This window comes from Rhinatrema bivittatum, chromosome 9 (genome assembly GCF_901001135.1).
Source record: "Rhinatrema bivittatum chromosome 9, aRhiBiv1.1, whole genome shotgun sequence".
In the NCBI taxonomy this organism is placed as follows: Eukaryota; Metazoa; Chordata; class Amphibia; order Gymnophiona; family Rhinatrematidae; genus Rhinatrema; species Rhinatrema bivittatum.
This window is the reverse complement of record NC_042623.1, coordinates 44166673-44183364: the sequence shown is the minus strand read 5'-3', so window position 1 is coordinate 44183364 and position 16692 is coordinate 44166673. Positions and strand designations below refer to the sequence as shown.

At 37.9% G+C, this 16692-nt stretch overlaps 1 protein-coding gene across 1 annotated transcript in view; it reads right to left on the bottom strand.

Moving 5' to 3' along the window:
* KMT2E (lysine methyltransferase 2E) overlaps positions 1 to 16692 on the bottom strand; it is a 607980-nt gene that overhangs the window by 288658 nt on the left and 302630 nt on the right. The window contains 1 exon segment of the mRNA XM_029615154.1: positions 13639 to 13748. Coding sequence (XP_029471014.1) covers positions 13639 to 13748 — 110 coding nt within the window.

The window sequence follows — 16692 nt, the reverse complement described above, 5'->3', positions numbered from 1 at the left end:
AGATTCAAATTCTTCTCTCAAGCTTCCAAAACATTCTCAAAGCAACTGCACACTACCGCTGTTCAATTCCTTCTCACTTAACTTCGAAGTCGTTCCTGGTAATTCTCAACCACCTTCAATTTCTATAAATTTAAAATCAAATAAATAACAACCCAAACCGTTCTCTGTCAACTTCCTCCATCACTAACATCTATCACACTCACCTTCCTCAGCGTGTAGCCGTGCGTCGTCTTCAAAGGTTTTTTCATACTGAGGATACTCCAATCGAAACTACCCTTATATACGCCTCCACGGTTTTCTATGGCATCCAATCCCAACTCACCTACACAAATTTCATACAATCTTACTAGAGATGAGAGAACAGCTTGTATAGCCCTTCAGACCGATGACACTATCACTATACGCCCAGCTGATAAAGGGGGCGGTATAGTGATTTTAAATACGGTGGATTATGATAGAGAGGTGATGCGGCAATTGGCGGATCATAAATGTTATACACTTTTGCCACGTGATCCAACATCTGAGCTCCAAGAAATGATTCATGATCTGTTGGAGGAAGGAGAAGCACAAAAACTTTTAACAAAAAAAGAGAAACATTTTTTATGGGAACCCTATCCGAATACTCCAATTTTTTATGTAGTTCCTAAGATACATAAATCTTTGACAGCGCCCCCGGGACGTCCGATAGTCTCCGGTATACACTCAGTATTGGAGCCGCTTTCGAAATATGTTGATTCTTTTTTGAACCCATTGGTTAAGAAGAGCCGATCATACATTCGAGACTCTTCAGAATTCATTTCCCGGATTCAATCTTTGACTGATGTTGAGGATGGATGGCTATTGGTTACGGCGGATATAGTGTCTTTGTACACTAATATCCCTCAAGTGGATTCTTTAAAGGTGATTCAGGAAGTATTAAGAGCTAACGAATTTTCGGACAAGAAGAGTATGTTTATAACAAAGGTAGCTAGTATAGCTCTAATGAAGAATTTTTTTCGATATAAAGATGAGTATTATCAACAAATACAGGGGACGGCCATGGGTGCCACTATGGCACCCTCGGTGGCCTGCCTGTATGTTGCAGAATTCGAGGAACGGTACATTTATGTGTCATCTTATTGGTCTAAAATTTTGTGTTGGGTACGCTTTATTGATGACGTATTCTTTATCTGGACGGGGTCTTTACAGGCTTTATTGGAGTTTAAACTGTGGATGAATTCATTGGATGTTAATTTACAGTTTACTTTTTCATCACATGAATATTCTATCTCGTTCTTGGATCTACAAATTTTTAAGCAAGCTCGACGTTTGGTGACGTCTATACATGTAAAAATGACAGATCGTAATAATTTGTTGCACTTCAGTAGTTTCCACCCACAGAATCTTCGAACAAACATCCCTGCAGGACAATTTTTGAGATTACGACGGTTATGTAGCGGTACGGATGAGTATAAAAAACAAGCAGAGTCAATGCGGGATAAATTTGCAGCAAGAGGATATCCAAATAAGACCATCAGGAAAGCATATAAGAGAGGATTATATGCAGATCGAATATCACTACTTCAAACACGACAACGTAGGGAAGAAGATAGATTAGTATGTGTACTTCCTTATTCACAAAGAACTCATAAGATTCAAGATATTATATTGCAACACTGGCATGTTTTAACATTCCATGATTCTCTAAAAAACAAACCCGTATTCGCTAAAACCAGAGGGCGAAATTTACGAGATTTATTAGTACATTCGGACTCACAGATAACAGATACAGGACAAACCCCTGGTCAATGTAAGTGCCAGGGCTGCTCTGTATGTAAGCATGTTATTGAGACACGGAGTTTTCAACACCCCACTATGCCTTATAAACAGGTATTGAGTCATCATTTTGACTGTGGTACAGACAAGGTGGTATATGTCATTTTATGTCCATGCCAGAAACTATACATCGGTCAAACTAAATTACCAATACGGACCCGAATTATACAACATAGGAGCTGCATACATACAGCCAAATTAGAATCTCCATTGGTTAAACATTGGCAGGATTATGGCCATACAGAAGATCAGCTAAAATTTTGTATATTACAGCAACGTTTAAATAGAAGGGGAGGACATATTTCTCAAGATTTGCGGCAAACAGAGCAAAGATTTATTTATTATTGGCAGACTACGGCACCTAAGGGGCTCAATGCCACAATAGAATGGGAAGCATTCGCGTAAGTTAGAGCGTGACGCACGGGGAAAGGAATAGGCAGTACGTTTGGTGGAAGGGAATTGACTACGTATGATATATTCTCTTTAGAAGAGTATTGATTGGAGAGAGATTTGGACGTGAGTTGGGATTGGATGCCATAGAAAACCGTGGAGGCGTATATAAGGGTAGTTTCGATTGGAGTATCCTCAGTATGAAAAAACCTTTGAAGACGACGCACGGCTACACGCTGAGGAAGGTGAGTGTGATAGATGTTAGTGATGGAGGAAGTTGACAGAGAACGGTTTGGGTTGTTATTTATTTGATTTTAAATTTATAGAAATTGAAGGTGGTTGAGAATTACCAGGAACGACTTCGAAGTTAAGTGAGAAGGAATTGAACAGCGGTAGTGTGCAGTTGCTTTGAGAATGTTTTGGAAGCTTGAGAGAAGAATTTGAATCTGCAACATTATTATGAATAGTAGCTTTACTGTGGAGGAAAAGGTAATTCAAATAATTTTAATAGATATAAAGATAACGGGAGGAAGCGCCACTTGTTTTGTCTCACAGATGTTAGAGTAACATAAAATTGTAATTTATAACGTTCACAGGTGATGAGAACCAGTGAACATTCTTTGAAAGTTTGTATCCATGGTAGACGCCGATAGAGACGAATCTGTGATGAGACAAAGGTAAAGTTCTGTTAGTCTTTCTGTGGGAACATCAGAAGACGATGCCAGATTAAAAAGAATGATTAAGCCATTTTTGGAAACTATTCATTTTTAAAGATTGTTTTAAATTTGAGGATTTAATTGAGTAAGAAAAAATTTTTTTTTGAAAATACTTTATATGGTCACATTCATATTCGGGAGTTTTCTAATAATTAAAATCTGGAGCTACTTAGCCGGAGTGAAATGAATGTGTTGGTCTGAATCCACTCCTTTAAAGTCTAGGCAGGAGTGGATATCAGGTTAGAATTTTTAAATATTGTGGTTTCAGTTGTAATCATGAATGAAACATCATGAAGTATTTTTGAATATGGTTAATAATAAAAATGGGTTAATGAATATGTTTGAATATTGTTGAAGATAGGGTAAATACATGATTATGGAGGGGTGGGAGGATTAATGTTGGTAATAGATCTGTTTTTAATATAGTTGTGTGATTTTCAGATATATGAAATAGAAGACATTGGTTTTTGTTGATGTTTGGTCTCTATATAAGCATTCCCCTGAAGAAGCCAATATTGGCGAAACAAGGTCCTTGTCGGGATGGAAGATGGAACCATCAAAACAGAAGACACCACTAATCTTTGTTAAGGTTGATGGGCATAGCAGTAGTAATTAAGCTATGCAGATAAAATGTTTAATAGTTAAGTGGTTGATTCATTACAGAAGACCAAGTACAACATCAAAGAGAGTATAAGTCCAATGAGGGTAAGATTGAGTTTAGCAATCAGGTGAGAATTGAGGGCTAATAATCATTGGACTGATTAGAATTTTTAATGTATGTAAAAAGAATGTATTTGATATAATTTTGTATTAATATATTTGTAGAGTGAGTGTTAATACACTAATAAAAAGTTGATAATTTTAAAATAGTGTGGGTTATTCAAATTGGATTATTATAGGTAAGGAGTGCTAGTTGTCTCCCACGTTATCACGTTGGGGGTTTTTTTTTTTTTTTTTATGTATATATATATATATATATATATATATATATATATATATATATATATATGTGTACAAGGTTTTTAAACTGGGAAACTGTATAACCACCATTTCAAAAGTGCAACAATATACTCCAGGATGAGATTTAATGAGTAACATGCTTCCTGGATGTTGAAAACACGTTGCCTTCAGCCTCACAATGCACCTAAGCAATGGATGCATGCAGATATTCTTTAACAAATATCCTAGCATGTACTTTTGCCCACTTAATGTCTTGTACAGGATTTACTTATATTGCCTAGCACAGGTGTGGCCAACTCTAATCCTCAAGAACCACAATCAAGCATAGTTTTCAGGATATCCACAATGACTATGCATGACACAGAATTGCAGGCACTGCCTCCATTATATAGAGTTGGCCGCCCCTGGTCTAGCACTTACAAAGCTTCAAAATTTGACATCATATAAAGTTCACCTTCTTGCACTCACCTAGCCATTTACTAGCAGAAAATTCACAAAATCTACAATAAGAGGTATTTCTCAAAAAGCATTTACTTAAATAAGTATCAACAATATATTAAAGAAACATCTAATTATAATAAGCCGCTTAGGAGAGGACTGCTGGAATGTGAATCCACAGTTCTGACTGGATCATGACTTACTCTGTTTTTTTCATCAGCAGTTCATTAGCTCTCTGGCAAGGACTTTTAAAGGAAACCGTATTAAATGGCATTTATAAAACAATTGAAATTATTTTTTTACATTTGACTTTAATTCCATTGGGGGGGCTTCTAATTATGACCTCCCGGGATGGGTATTATTTGCTAAGGCTCAGAAAGATTAAGGATTCTTGGTTTTGCCTCAAGTCCGCTAAAACTATCAGAGCATCACCTGCCAGAAACTGACCATTCTTTTGGTCATTACGCTTACATATTTGTTACACTGCAGAATGAAGTAAAATCAGATATGTTGAAAGATATGATCATTGTGCTTACACTCAAGAGTAGATTCCACTATCGATTCAAACACTGGTCAGTCAATGCTCTGGCGATTAGCACTCTATGCTTACAAGCAAGAGGCCTGCGTCCAAATTCTCAGTTCAGGCTCCTGCTCTCCATACTGACCAGGCTTAGGATTGCTGCTTTAGTGGTACACTGAGCCTTTGGGGGAAGGCTGAACAAAGCACTGCTCTTACAGTGAAACTTTGTGGGCAGTCAAACAGCAGCACTGGAAGCAGCAAACAGCAAAGAATAAAATGCATGTTCACTCAAGCCATAAAAGCAAGACAAGTAGTTCTTTGCTTTCTAAACAAAATGTTTAGTTATATTAACAGGCCTTTGTGGGTTACATTTCTTCCTTTCCAGTAAATGACAAGAGAAACCAGAGTATATATGAGGACAGAAAATGAAGCTGTCATACTGGAAGTCAGCAACATTTTTAAGACTAGCTATTTACAATAATACATTACAAGTAAATAAAATGGAATCTCCTTAAAATAAGCTGTACAAGGTATAAGCCTTCATTGCTTTGAAAGCAAGAATCAAATAACTAAAAAATGAGAATCCCCACTCAGCAACTGGAGGCAAAAAGTCATTTCTACAGACTGCAAAGCAAAGCTGGGTAAATAATTAAATTAAAAGAAGATGTCAATAGATAAGGGCTGCTTTGTCCATCCAGTCTGAATTAGATTGATTTGTCTTTTGTTGGTTTAGAAGGACTGATGATATCCAAAATCTGATGGTACATTTGTTCTTTGTCAAAAATGTTAAAAGTTAATAAATACAAATCAGATATGTCCTACTGCATAAAAATGAACCAATTTCAAGATGTATTTCAATCTGAAAGAATTACAAGGTAAATTAAATTAAAAAATGTAACAGTGTTATACACCTTCAAAAGGAGAAAACAAAATTAATTTCTCTGCAAATCAGAGGTTTTGTGCGAGTCAAACTCAATTGCTTCAAACCTCTCCAAAACCCAAAAGGAGTCCAGTATAGTACTCCCATAAACAGAACCCCAGCAGTCTACATCAATATTTCAGAAGTAACCAAAGTCTTAACTCAGATTAGCCCAGGATGGATGCTTAGTACCATCTTCTCTTAGGGAAGTAAAATAAGTTTCAATTAGAAAACGGGAGATTTTTGTGTGTAGCTCCACTCGTGCCTAAGATGATCCACTTTCAGAAAGAATCTCATGACTTTTTCCTGACATCACGTTGAAAAACTATTTGCTTATTTGTCTGCTTGGGCAGAGAGATGTGCCTGGAGTTGATTGGGAGGGTATTTTCTTTAGGGGTGTTTTGGAACTGTTGAGTATTTTGGCGACATTAGGAGGTTTTGAAAGGGAGGTTTGGGTAGGGTCTAGTTTTAATTAAATTGTGATTTTTATCTATAATATGATGGCTATAACACACTTAAGAGCTTTTTGGAGGTGAAACATGAAACAATAATTACCTGTCAATTTTCATTTAATACTGAATATTGAGAACAAATAGTACACTTGGACTTCAATATGCAGTAGATAAGAGCTGCCACTAGAGGTCGCTAAATTTCCAGAACTCTTCTTCACTTTCTTTATAAGTGGTTGGATCTGTGGGAGATTTGTAGACCCACATTGGCCCCTCAGTATTTGATACAAGTCCGCTCTAGCAGTTTGCAACATTGCTGGGGGAGGGGAGGGGCTGTACTAGGAAGTGTGTTTTTTTAAAACAGAAAAGCATCTGAAGCTTCAGTAAGGCAACAAGATTCACACTAGAGGTTTGACCCACAGACAACTAAGAGCAAATGCTTAATCCCTAATAAGCCGATGACCTTTTGAAACTTTGTGCCATCAAGAGCTCTGACATCCCAAATGTATTTCTGAACCACTGGGCATCCTAGGCACCACTGCAAGATTCTCAAGAGAACTTAGCACTTAACATACACTGCACTTTATCTTTCCAGATCCATGGACTCAGCCAAAGAACTCCAAAGCACGAATTCTGTCTGTTCCAATCAACCCTCTGGCATTTGCTGCTCAATGATGTGGAATGTCATAGGTCATCCTTGTGAACAGAGAATCACGAAGGATCTTTTCAATAGCCCATGATGGCTCTCCAGAGACTTGCAAAAGTTCATGATTGCTCTTATAGCTTCATTTGGCCTAGAGGGTCTGTTTTTTGTAGGAGACTTATAAATTGAATATCTTTGGTATGGGCTCTAATGTGACCGACTGGGTTAAAAACTAGTTAAGTGGGAAGCAACAAGGGGTAGTGGTAAATTCACTCTGAGGAGGGAGGTGTTATTAGACAAGTGCCACAGGGATCAGTCCTAGGACTGGCTCTTTATAACATTTTTGTGAGCGATACTGTGGAATGATTGGAGGGAAATGTTTGTTTTTTTGCCAATGACACCAAAATCTACAACAAGGTAGACAGCCAGGAAGATGTTGAAAACATGAGGAGGGATCTAGTGAAGCTTGAGGAATGGTCTAAGGTCTGGCAGCTAAGATTTAATACTAAAAATGCAGTTATGGATTTAGGATGCAAAAAACCCCAAGGAAGAGATACAGTAAAGAGGGGTGAAATAATTATCCGCATGAAAGAAGATTGGGCTCTATCAATCTTAAGGTGGCCAAATTTGTGGATAAGGCAACAGCAAAACCCAGAAAAATACTTAGCTGTATAGGGAGAGGAATGGTCAGCAGAAAAAGAGAGATATTGTCCCTGTATAGGTACCTGGTGAGACCTTATTTGAATACTGTCTACAATTCTGGAGACCGCACCTTCAAAAGGATACAAACCAGATGGAGTCAATCCAGAGAGTGGCTACTAAAATGATCAGTGGTCTTTGTTCTAAAACATAAATATCTAAAAATGTATACCCTAGAGGAAAGGCAAAATAGAGGAGATATGATAGAGACATTTAAATACCTCCAAGGTTTCCATGTATAGGAGGCAAACCTTTGTCAAAAGAAAGGAGGCTCTAGAACAAGGGGGTCATGGGGGGAGGGTGAAAGCGGGTAGAAAAAGAGTAATCTAAGGAAATATTTCTTTATAGAGAGGGTAATGATTCCATAGTACAGCCTCCCGATAGAGGTGGTGGCGACAAGAACAGAACTGAATTCAAGAAGGCATGGGCTAAACACAGGGGATCTTTGAGGAAGTGGTAGGTATTGAAAAACTGAATTAGTTGGTGAAGACAGGCAGACTAGACAAGTCCTATTGTCTTTTTCTGCTGTCACATCTCTCTGTTTCTATGAATGATATTCAGGTAACAGCTCAATTTTACTATGAATGTTACAGAGCGAGGAACAGAATGGAAAAAAATATCTGGGTCTTCATATGGAAGCTTACAGACCAGGTTCATCTCCAGTTGCCACAGCCCAAGGAGGGTCTGCCTCAATTTTGAGATACCTGGGAAATATCCTGATGGTTAGATAATAGGAGTGTTCAAAAAGGTATTAATTTGTCCTACAAAATGTGTCTGTCTCTCTATAGATGTCAGAGGCTAGGGAGCAACATACTTTTACTAGTCTGTTCAAGGTGGTCAATGAGAGAAAATATTTTATATTAATATACAAAGAAACAAAGGCCATGTTTCTGGTCTTGATCATTTTTAAGTCTTTGTTTCTGTCTGATGTTATGTGGATCTTCTGGTACCAATTGGGTTAAGGTAGTCTGCCTGAACGAACAGGAGAGCATAAGAAATTCACATATATTTCGAGAAATATCCAAGATCTAGTGTTGGGCAGAGGATGTGGTTAGTGCAGTGGTTAGTGCAGTTAGTATAGGTGTGTTTAAAAAAGGATTGGATAAGTTCTTGGAGGAGAAGTCCATTACCTGCTATTAATTAAGTTGACTTAGAAAATAGCCACTGCTATTACTAGCAATGGTAACATGGAATAGACTTAGTTTTTGGGTACTTGCCAGGTTTTTATGGCCTGGATTGGCCACTGTTGGAAACAGGATGCTGGGCTTGATGGAACCTTGGTCTGACCCAGTATGGCATGTTTTTATGTTCTTATTAGGGTTAGCCAAGTGGTTTAGCAGCAATGCTGTACACTGCTGTGCTGAAGGACCTGGGTCTGATTCTTAGCTCAGGACTTTTGCTCCCCAAGTGGGTCAGGGCTGGGATGCTGCTAAGAAAATGGTAAATGAATGTTAAAATATTCAAGATGTATTTTCTTTGCTACAGACCAGCCATGAATATTTGAAGTTCAAACAGAAGCCTCCGAAAATTGCTTGTGGTACTCCTTGTTGGGGACATGCAATAGAACATAATTTCAAAGATATTTTCTCCTTCTGTGGGTATATAGTACTATATTTTAGCACTACAGTAGAGTAACATTTCAAAGCAGATCAGTCTAGGTTGATATACCCATTAAAAAATTTATAAAAGGCTAAATCATACTCAACCATATAATTCTCTCAAACTGTTGCAAGGATTTTGTAAAGATGACCTAAGATCAGATAGCAATTTGCTTATTGTAAAATACATTATGTTCTCTGAATACAGCAGTTCACCAGTCATACACATGGGTGATGTATTCTAAAGATGTCAACCACATAACACATTTCCAGAGCTTTCTAGGAATAACTCTGAGCATGTGCAGCATTTTCCACATTTTTACATCCATGTAGTGTGCCTCTTTTCTGTAAGTAAGCTAATAAGCTGAACTTTAGAAGGGGAGGGTTTGTGTGACTGGTGAACTGCTGTTTTCAGGTAAACAATTCTGCTTTCTCTGACTACAATCTGTTCACCCTTGTCACACATACGGGGCTCCCTTGCTAAAAGCTGGCTTCAATAAAAATGGGAAAAACAACCAGCCGATAGGGTAGCTAACTATTTTAGGAAGATGAAGACTCTATTAAAAAAAAGAAAGACAATCAGAGATCATAAAAATAGGCGTCTGGGGGAGATGAAAGGCTATAACTATAAAAAGGACCTTAAGACTGGACTGCCCAAAGCCACTATGGCATTGAAAATCAGTATCTAAACAGTTAAAGATGTGAATGTGTGGCCTGAACTCCTATACAGACCTTAAGATGGGCCACTGATGCAGCCATAGCCCTAACATAATGGGCCGTCATATACCTCTCTAAGGTCAAACTCACTTGGGCACAAGTGAAGGATCTACAATCTGCCAATTAGAAAATATTCTATTTGCTATACCAATTCCTAGGTTTACTAGGGTAAAATGAAACAAAAAGATTTAAGGTCTTTAGTCTATGCCAGACAGAAGACAATGGCTCTCTTGCAATCCAAAGTGAGATGGTTTTATTCACCTTTATTAACACTGCAGCCTTAGAAAAATGTAGGAAGAACAACTGATCAATTAAGGGTGCATGCATAACATTACTCTACCATGACAAAACATTGATAGATGGATAAATAAATAGGATTTGAAGATCTCTAATTCCGCAAGCTAAGTTACTGCCACAAAAAATGTGACCTTACAGTTTAAGAGCTTTAGCCCACAAGATTTCAGGGGTTCAAAAGGGGCTTTTACCAGCTGCTTTAAAAGGACACAGGTCCCTTGATATTGCAGGTGGCTTATGGGAAGTTTCAAATGAAGGAAGCTATGCAAGAATCTTACACAGAGTACAGAAATTCTCTTCCTTCTAATGACAATGATATGTGCCATTAACCGGTATGATATGTATATTATATAGGAACATCGGTATATAAAAACTAAAAATAAATAAATAAGTTTGCACTGAGGTGCTCCCTAGCAGTTTATTTTGACACCAAACTCAGATATATAAAATATATTTAAGCAGTTTTTGTGTAAGGGAGAAAAAAGAATCTAGAGCTTTGCCCTCAATCATATGATATTTTGATGAATTCCTTCTTAGAAGCCAGAAGAATCTCAGACACTGACAGACCATCTCTCAACATCCAGGTCATGAAAGAAACTGAATGCAAACTAGGGTGAAGTAGCATACAATATATCCTGATTCTGCAATATTTGAATTAGAAAAACTCAATTTAATTGATTTCCTGATGAATAAGTCTCATCCAGGAATGGGGTATGAAAGTCACAGATCATCCCCTCCCCCCAATCGCTCAATCCCTTTTGAATTTTTCTAAGGCTTTTGCTATTAGAGGTATTGGAGGTGATATATAAAGATGACTTTTCCCCAATGAAGACATCCAATGCTAGTTTTTCTAACCTTTTAAAGCAGAAACCTGATACTTTCCTGTTCAGTACTGTTGCAAACAGGTCTATCTCAGGAGTTTCTCAAAAGATGAAGATGTTTGATACAGTCTAATCTAGAGACCATTTGTGAGGGATCTAACTGCAAGCTCAGCTTGCACATCTAAACATTCTCTGATTCTGCCAAATAAATGGATTTTAGAATCATCCCATTTGAGATTGTCCAGTGCCACATTTTGGCATTTTTTCAACACAGGATGAATGATCTCAGCCTTGTTCAGGTAAAAAATGGCTACCTAATTTTCTCAGGTAACAAGTTTTGGCGCTGGAGTTAGCATCTTATTCTTATTTTATTGAGTTACTTTAACTGTTTTTAGGCATTATTTTGTAAACCATTTTTAAAATGTTTTGTGTGTTAAAAATTGTCAAATTAAATTATGGAGCAATGCACCAACTCTTTCTGGGCATCAAGGTATCTGACGAGGCTAAAAAGGGATGCCCTACACAAATTCTATGGAGACGTTTTCAGGCAAGGATCCTCTTGCCTGAAAACATCCCCCTGATGTTCTTTGAGATATTCCAGGGGATACCAAAAGCTTGAATTTGAACATAAACACAAGAATTGCCAAACTAGGTCAGAACAAATGTCCATTAAGCGCAGCATTCTGTCTCAGACTGTGGTCAATATAGGTCACCAGCACCCAGCAGGATCCCAACGAATAGATCCAATCCTACTTGCTCATAACGAGGGATAAATAATAGCTTTCCCAAATCTACATGGCTAATTACAGTTTATGGACTTTTCTTCCAGGAAATTGTCTAAACCCTTTTTAAACACAGCTATGTGAATTACTTTCAACACCTTCTTTGGCATAAAATTCCATAGTTTAATTATGCCAAATAAGGGAAAAAACAAACAAACCCCAAATTTGTTTTAAATGTGCTAACTACTAGCTTTATGAAGACTCCTCTAGTCCTAGTACTATTTGAAAGATAGCTCTGGCAATAAATGCAGCAAGTGCACCAAAAGGAAGATAAGGTCTTCCTCCACATGCAACCACTTGGAGGGGGAGGGGTAAGAACACACTTCAGAACCCCACCTCCACCTCAAAGAGTGCATAGAAAATATGTGTCAACCTTTCTTCTCTGATGAGCCCTTGGCACAATCTGTCTTTGGCTCCATGCTCAAGTATGAGCTGGAAAATCGTGATCTTGTCTTGATCTCAGGGTCTGTCCTTAAGCTTCAGTGACAAAGGGGTGGTAGTGTGAGGGATGGGGGGCAATGCTCTATTTGGTAATTCCTTGCTTCTAGCAGTTTATATGGCTCCGTGGTCCTTAGGCTTTGGTGATTATGGTGCTGAATTGATGAATCCCAACTTCTTCAATTCTGCCAATCTTGATAATTCTTAAGCGACATCCTCGAGCAGATGTTGCAGTAGGCAACATCAAGATCCTTGCCCAGATACCTGTAACAGGTCTTTGTGAAGGAGTGGCCATAAACCCCCTCCTTATCGGTATGGGACCAGGCTTGATGCGTGATCCACCTTAAATCCTGCAGGGAGAGAGAGATCTGTGGGCAAGACTCTGCTGGGAGAGGAATAAAGGTTTGAATCCAGCTGGGAATAGGAGGCCCAGTATCTCCAGGACAGGAGATTCTGTATACAGCTCTAAGGTATCCAAGGTGAGAGTACACTGCTGTGAGGTAGGCAGTCTACTACAATGTATGTTTTTTGATATTAAAATAATGTTAAAATTGCAAGAAGGGAGGCTGGAGTCAGTGTGAAGTATGTCACCAGCTTGAAGATTTGCTCGGCTATTCCCACAGTCTTGTAATGACCTGTGATTGACATTTGTTTGCAGTCTGGGCAAAACTTGATATTAGTGATCATGTTCTCTGCCACCATCAGAAAAATTGATGATGCAAAATAAAATGGAGAAGAAATTTTGAAAGCAATATGGCTAAAGAAAAAAAAAAAAAAAAGAGGCCATGACCAAACTACCATTCAGAAAACTAGAAAAAAAAATAGTGCTTACTGGGAAAGGCATTGAATAAAAAGTTAATCTAATGAATAAAATAAAGGCAAAATGCAAAGTAACTAGAGAACCCATGGAAAAAGAAGAGTAAAAAAAACACAGTTCTGGTGAACTAAAGCAGAAAACCCTACACTAAATATTGAATGGTAGAAAAAAATGTCAATTAGTTTTGTCAGAAAATGACAAATTAAGGCACACTGCACAACTGCAGGAATGTGGGAACTTCTGCGCATGCTCAGTTGGTCTTTTGGATTTTTACAAAAAAGCTCTACAAACATGCCCTGAGGTCAGTGCCACTAGAATGGCATCACTCACATGTGTGATTACAGTAAACTACTCACCTTCAGAGAAAATTTATACCAGTAAAAAAAAACAAACAAAAAAAAAACAAAACCCCAGCAAAACAAATATCTCATTACATATATTATAGCTGATTATAGTAAAAGTAATGAGCATTTAAAGGGATTAAGCATAGGCAGTCATATATTAAGGCAACTGCTAAAAATGTTGTGGGCTTCTTCTGATATAAAACATAAGAAAGGTTGAATGACCTGATGTTATAAGATGCCAAAGTCTTAACCTTATATTTTTAAAACCTGCAACTTACCAATTTCCATAATCAAAATCAAAAGCAATAGTAATTTCTGTTCCCTTTGAAATGTTCAGGATAGAGTAAATATAAAGATGAACAGTTCCATCCTCAATTACGTGTCGCACCTATATCAAGAAAAAGTAGACTAATTTTAATTGATGGCAGAATAACAAACAATTTTGCAAAATTTCCTAAGTATATGAAAACAGATTTATGAACTGATTAGGGAGAAAATACATAAACTGAAGACTAGATTTAAATGCAAGCTCTGACCACTATGAATCAAGGATTAAGACTTCATCCAGAGTTGACCAATCCATCTTTCTCCGATGCACAAAGTCTTGACAAATACTCATACGATGCAGGAATTGAGACTCAAAAGTATCTGAGGGAATACTGACAGCAGAAGATGATTATGCTGGTGATTGAAGAGGATCTGTAAGTATTGCTTTGCTGGGAAATTTTGTGATTTAAAACTTAGGGGAGAAACATTGCGGGGTAAACTGATATTCTGTGTGCATGCTTGATTTAAAAAGAAAGCTAGGTTAAACCATAGTGTCTTTTCCCCTCCAACCCACTCCAAGCACATTCTTTGATTTATATAATTCTTTTTATTTTTAATAAATATTTTAATAAATATTTTAATAAATATTTTAATAAATAAAATAACCATTTTATTTATTAACTCGCATGTTATTTATTAACTGTTTAGCAATATATACTAATTTGTTAATTTGATTAATCTGTTCAATGTAAACCGCTAAATGAAGCGATAGTTCTTGTTCCTTGTAAACCGGGGTGATATGTATATTATACAGGAACTTCCGGTATATAAATCCAATAAATAAATAAATAAATAAATAAATAAATAATGCTATCCCAATTGAAAGGACAAGAGGAAAATTTTATCACAAGAGTCAATCAGGGATTTAGATAACAGAAGGGAGTAATCAAGCCTTTATCAATGGATTAACTGTCATCCCCTTGCAGGTCACTGCCAAACTAACATTAAATAGACCAAAAAGAATGTAAAAGACTTTACATTAGAATAAGCATGCCTACTTCCTAAGCAATCTTAACTAAAAACTCAACAATATTAAGAGGTGAAATGGGGGTCTTCCATTCTTTTTCACTGAATGTCACATGTATGATTATCTACTAGTTGGTGAGAGGTTGTGTGTTTGTGTGTGTGTGTGTGTGCACTCAATGCAAACAGCTTCTGGCTCTGGAGGTTACAGTGGCAGACCTGGAGGAGTTGAGGCAGACAGAGGTTTATAGAGACCTTTCAGGGACACAGAAGAATAGTCCAACCTCTAGTCTATCAGGTCCTGTGCTACCCTGGAGGAGCACAGTCTGATAGAAGAACAGCATCACCATGGTGTGGCAAGAAGTAATCCTGTAACTAGAACCTATCCACCAAATGATACGTATTCACTAGTATTTATTTATTAATTTAAAATCTTTTCTATACCGTCGTTTAGTAATGAACCATCACAACAGTTTACAGAGAGGCACAAATTTAAATTTGGTTAAAATTTTGCTAACGGGCCAATTCAGTAAAGTCCGCGGGAGAGCGGGCAAACGCCCACTCGCCTGTGCATGCAATTCAGTATTTAAATGAGGCCCGGCGGTAGAAATGGGCAAAAGGAGGCACATGGGACACTAGCGCGTCCCTAGCGCCTCCTTTTGGCCCGCAGCGGCGGCTGTCAGCGGGTTTGACAGCAAACGCTCATTTTGCCGGCGCCGGTTCTTGAGGCCGCTGACAGCCACGGGCTCAGAAACCGGACGCCGGCAAAATTGAGCGTCCGGTTTTCGACCCGACAGCCGCTGACCAACTTCAAATTTTTTTTTTTTTTTTTTACCCTTCGTGACCTCCGACTTAATATCGCCATGATATTAAGTCGGAGGGTGCACAGAAAAGCAGTTTTTACTGCTTTTCTGTGCACTTTCCCGGTGCCCACCTTTGGTTAGGCGCTAATTTCTGAAAGTAAAATGTGCGGCTTGGCTGCACATTTTACTTACTGAATCGCACGGGAATACCTAATAGAGCCATCAACATGCATTTGCATGTTGAGGGCACTATTAGGTTCGGTGGGTTGGACGCGCGTTTTCGGCCCCTTACTGAATAAGGGGTAAGGGAAAATGCGCGTCCAATGGCAGGTTAACAATGCGCTCCGGAGCGCACTGTACTGTATCGGCCCGAAAGTGCCAATAAATTTTTCGGTTACATGTTTTCATAATCTTGTCCATTTATATGATTAATAGGATAACCATTACAAAAATTGTACTTTATACTGCAATCTCTTATATTAGTATTTAATTATGAGTAAAAAATAATAACATATACAAGTATGCTACTGGTTGATTTTGTGCTGTGTGTACATGTTCTCTCGCTTGTTCATTTATACTTTTTATTCTCCGTTCTCATTGTAGAAAGCTTTTTTGAAAAGCCATGTTTTTAGACTTTTTTTTAAAGAGTTTTAAATCTCTCTGTAATCTTGTTTCGAGTAGCAATGTGTTCCATAATGTTGATCCAGCTAATGATAGTGCTCGCTCTCTAACTTGGGTCAGTTTTGCTGTCTTGACCGAAGGGATGGTTAGCAGAGCTTTATTGGCTGATCTACGGTTTCTTTGGGGGACGTGTAAGCGTAACGCTGTGTTTAACCAATCAGCTTTTTTTTCATTGATTGTTTGTGAATTGTGCATAGTGTTTTATATTGCACTCTTTGTTCTATCGGCAGCCACTGTAATTCGGCAAGTGTTTGAGTGATATGATCTCTTTTGCTTTTACCGGTAAGTATTCTGGCAGCAGAGTTTTGTAAGATTTGTAGAGGTCTTATTGTTGAATACGGTAGTCCCAGAAATAGTGTGTTGCAGTAGTCTGTGCTAGCGAACATAAGTGCTTGTAGAACTGTTCGGAAGTGTGCTTGGGTTAATAGTACTGAGAAAGTGTCTCCAGGGGCATGTACCCAGGAGGGAAGGGTTACCATGCTCATTGTAGTTATTTCAATCATTAGGAATGTAGATGGCTAGGTGTCTAGTGGATGTAATTATCACGAAGGTTGTAGA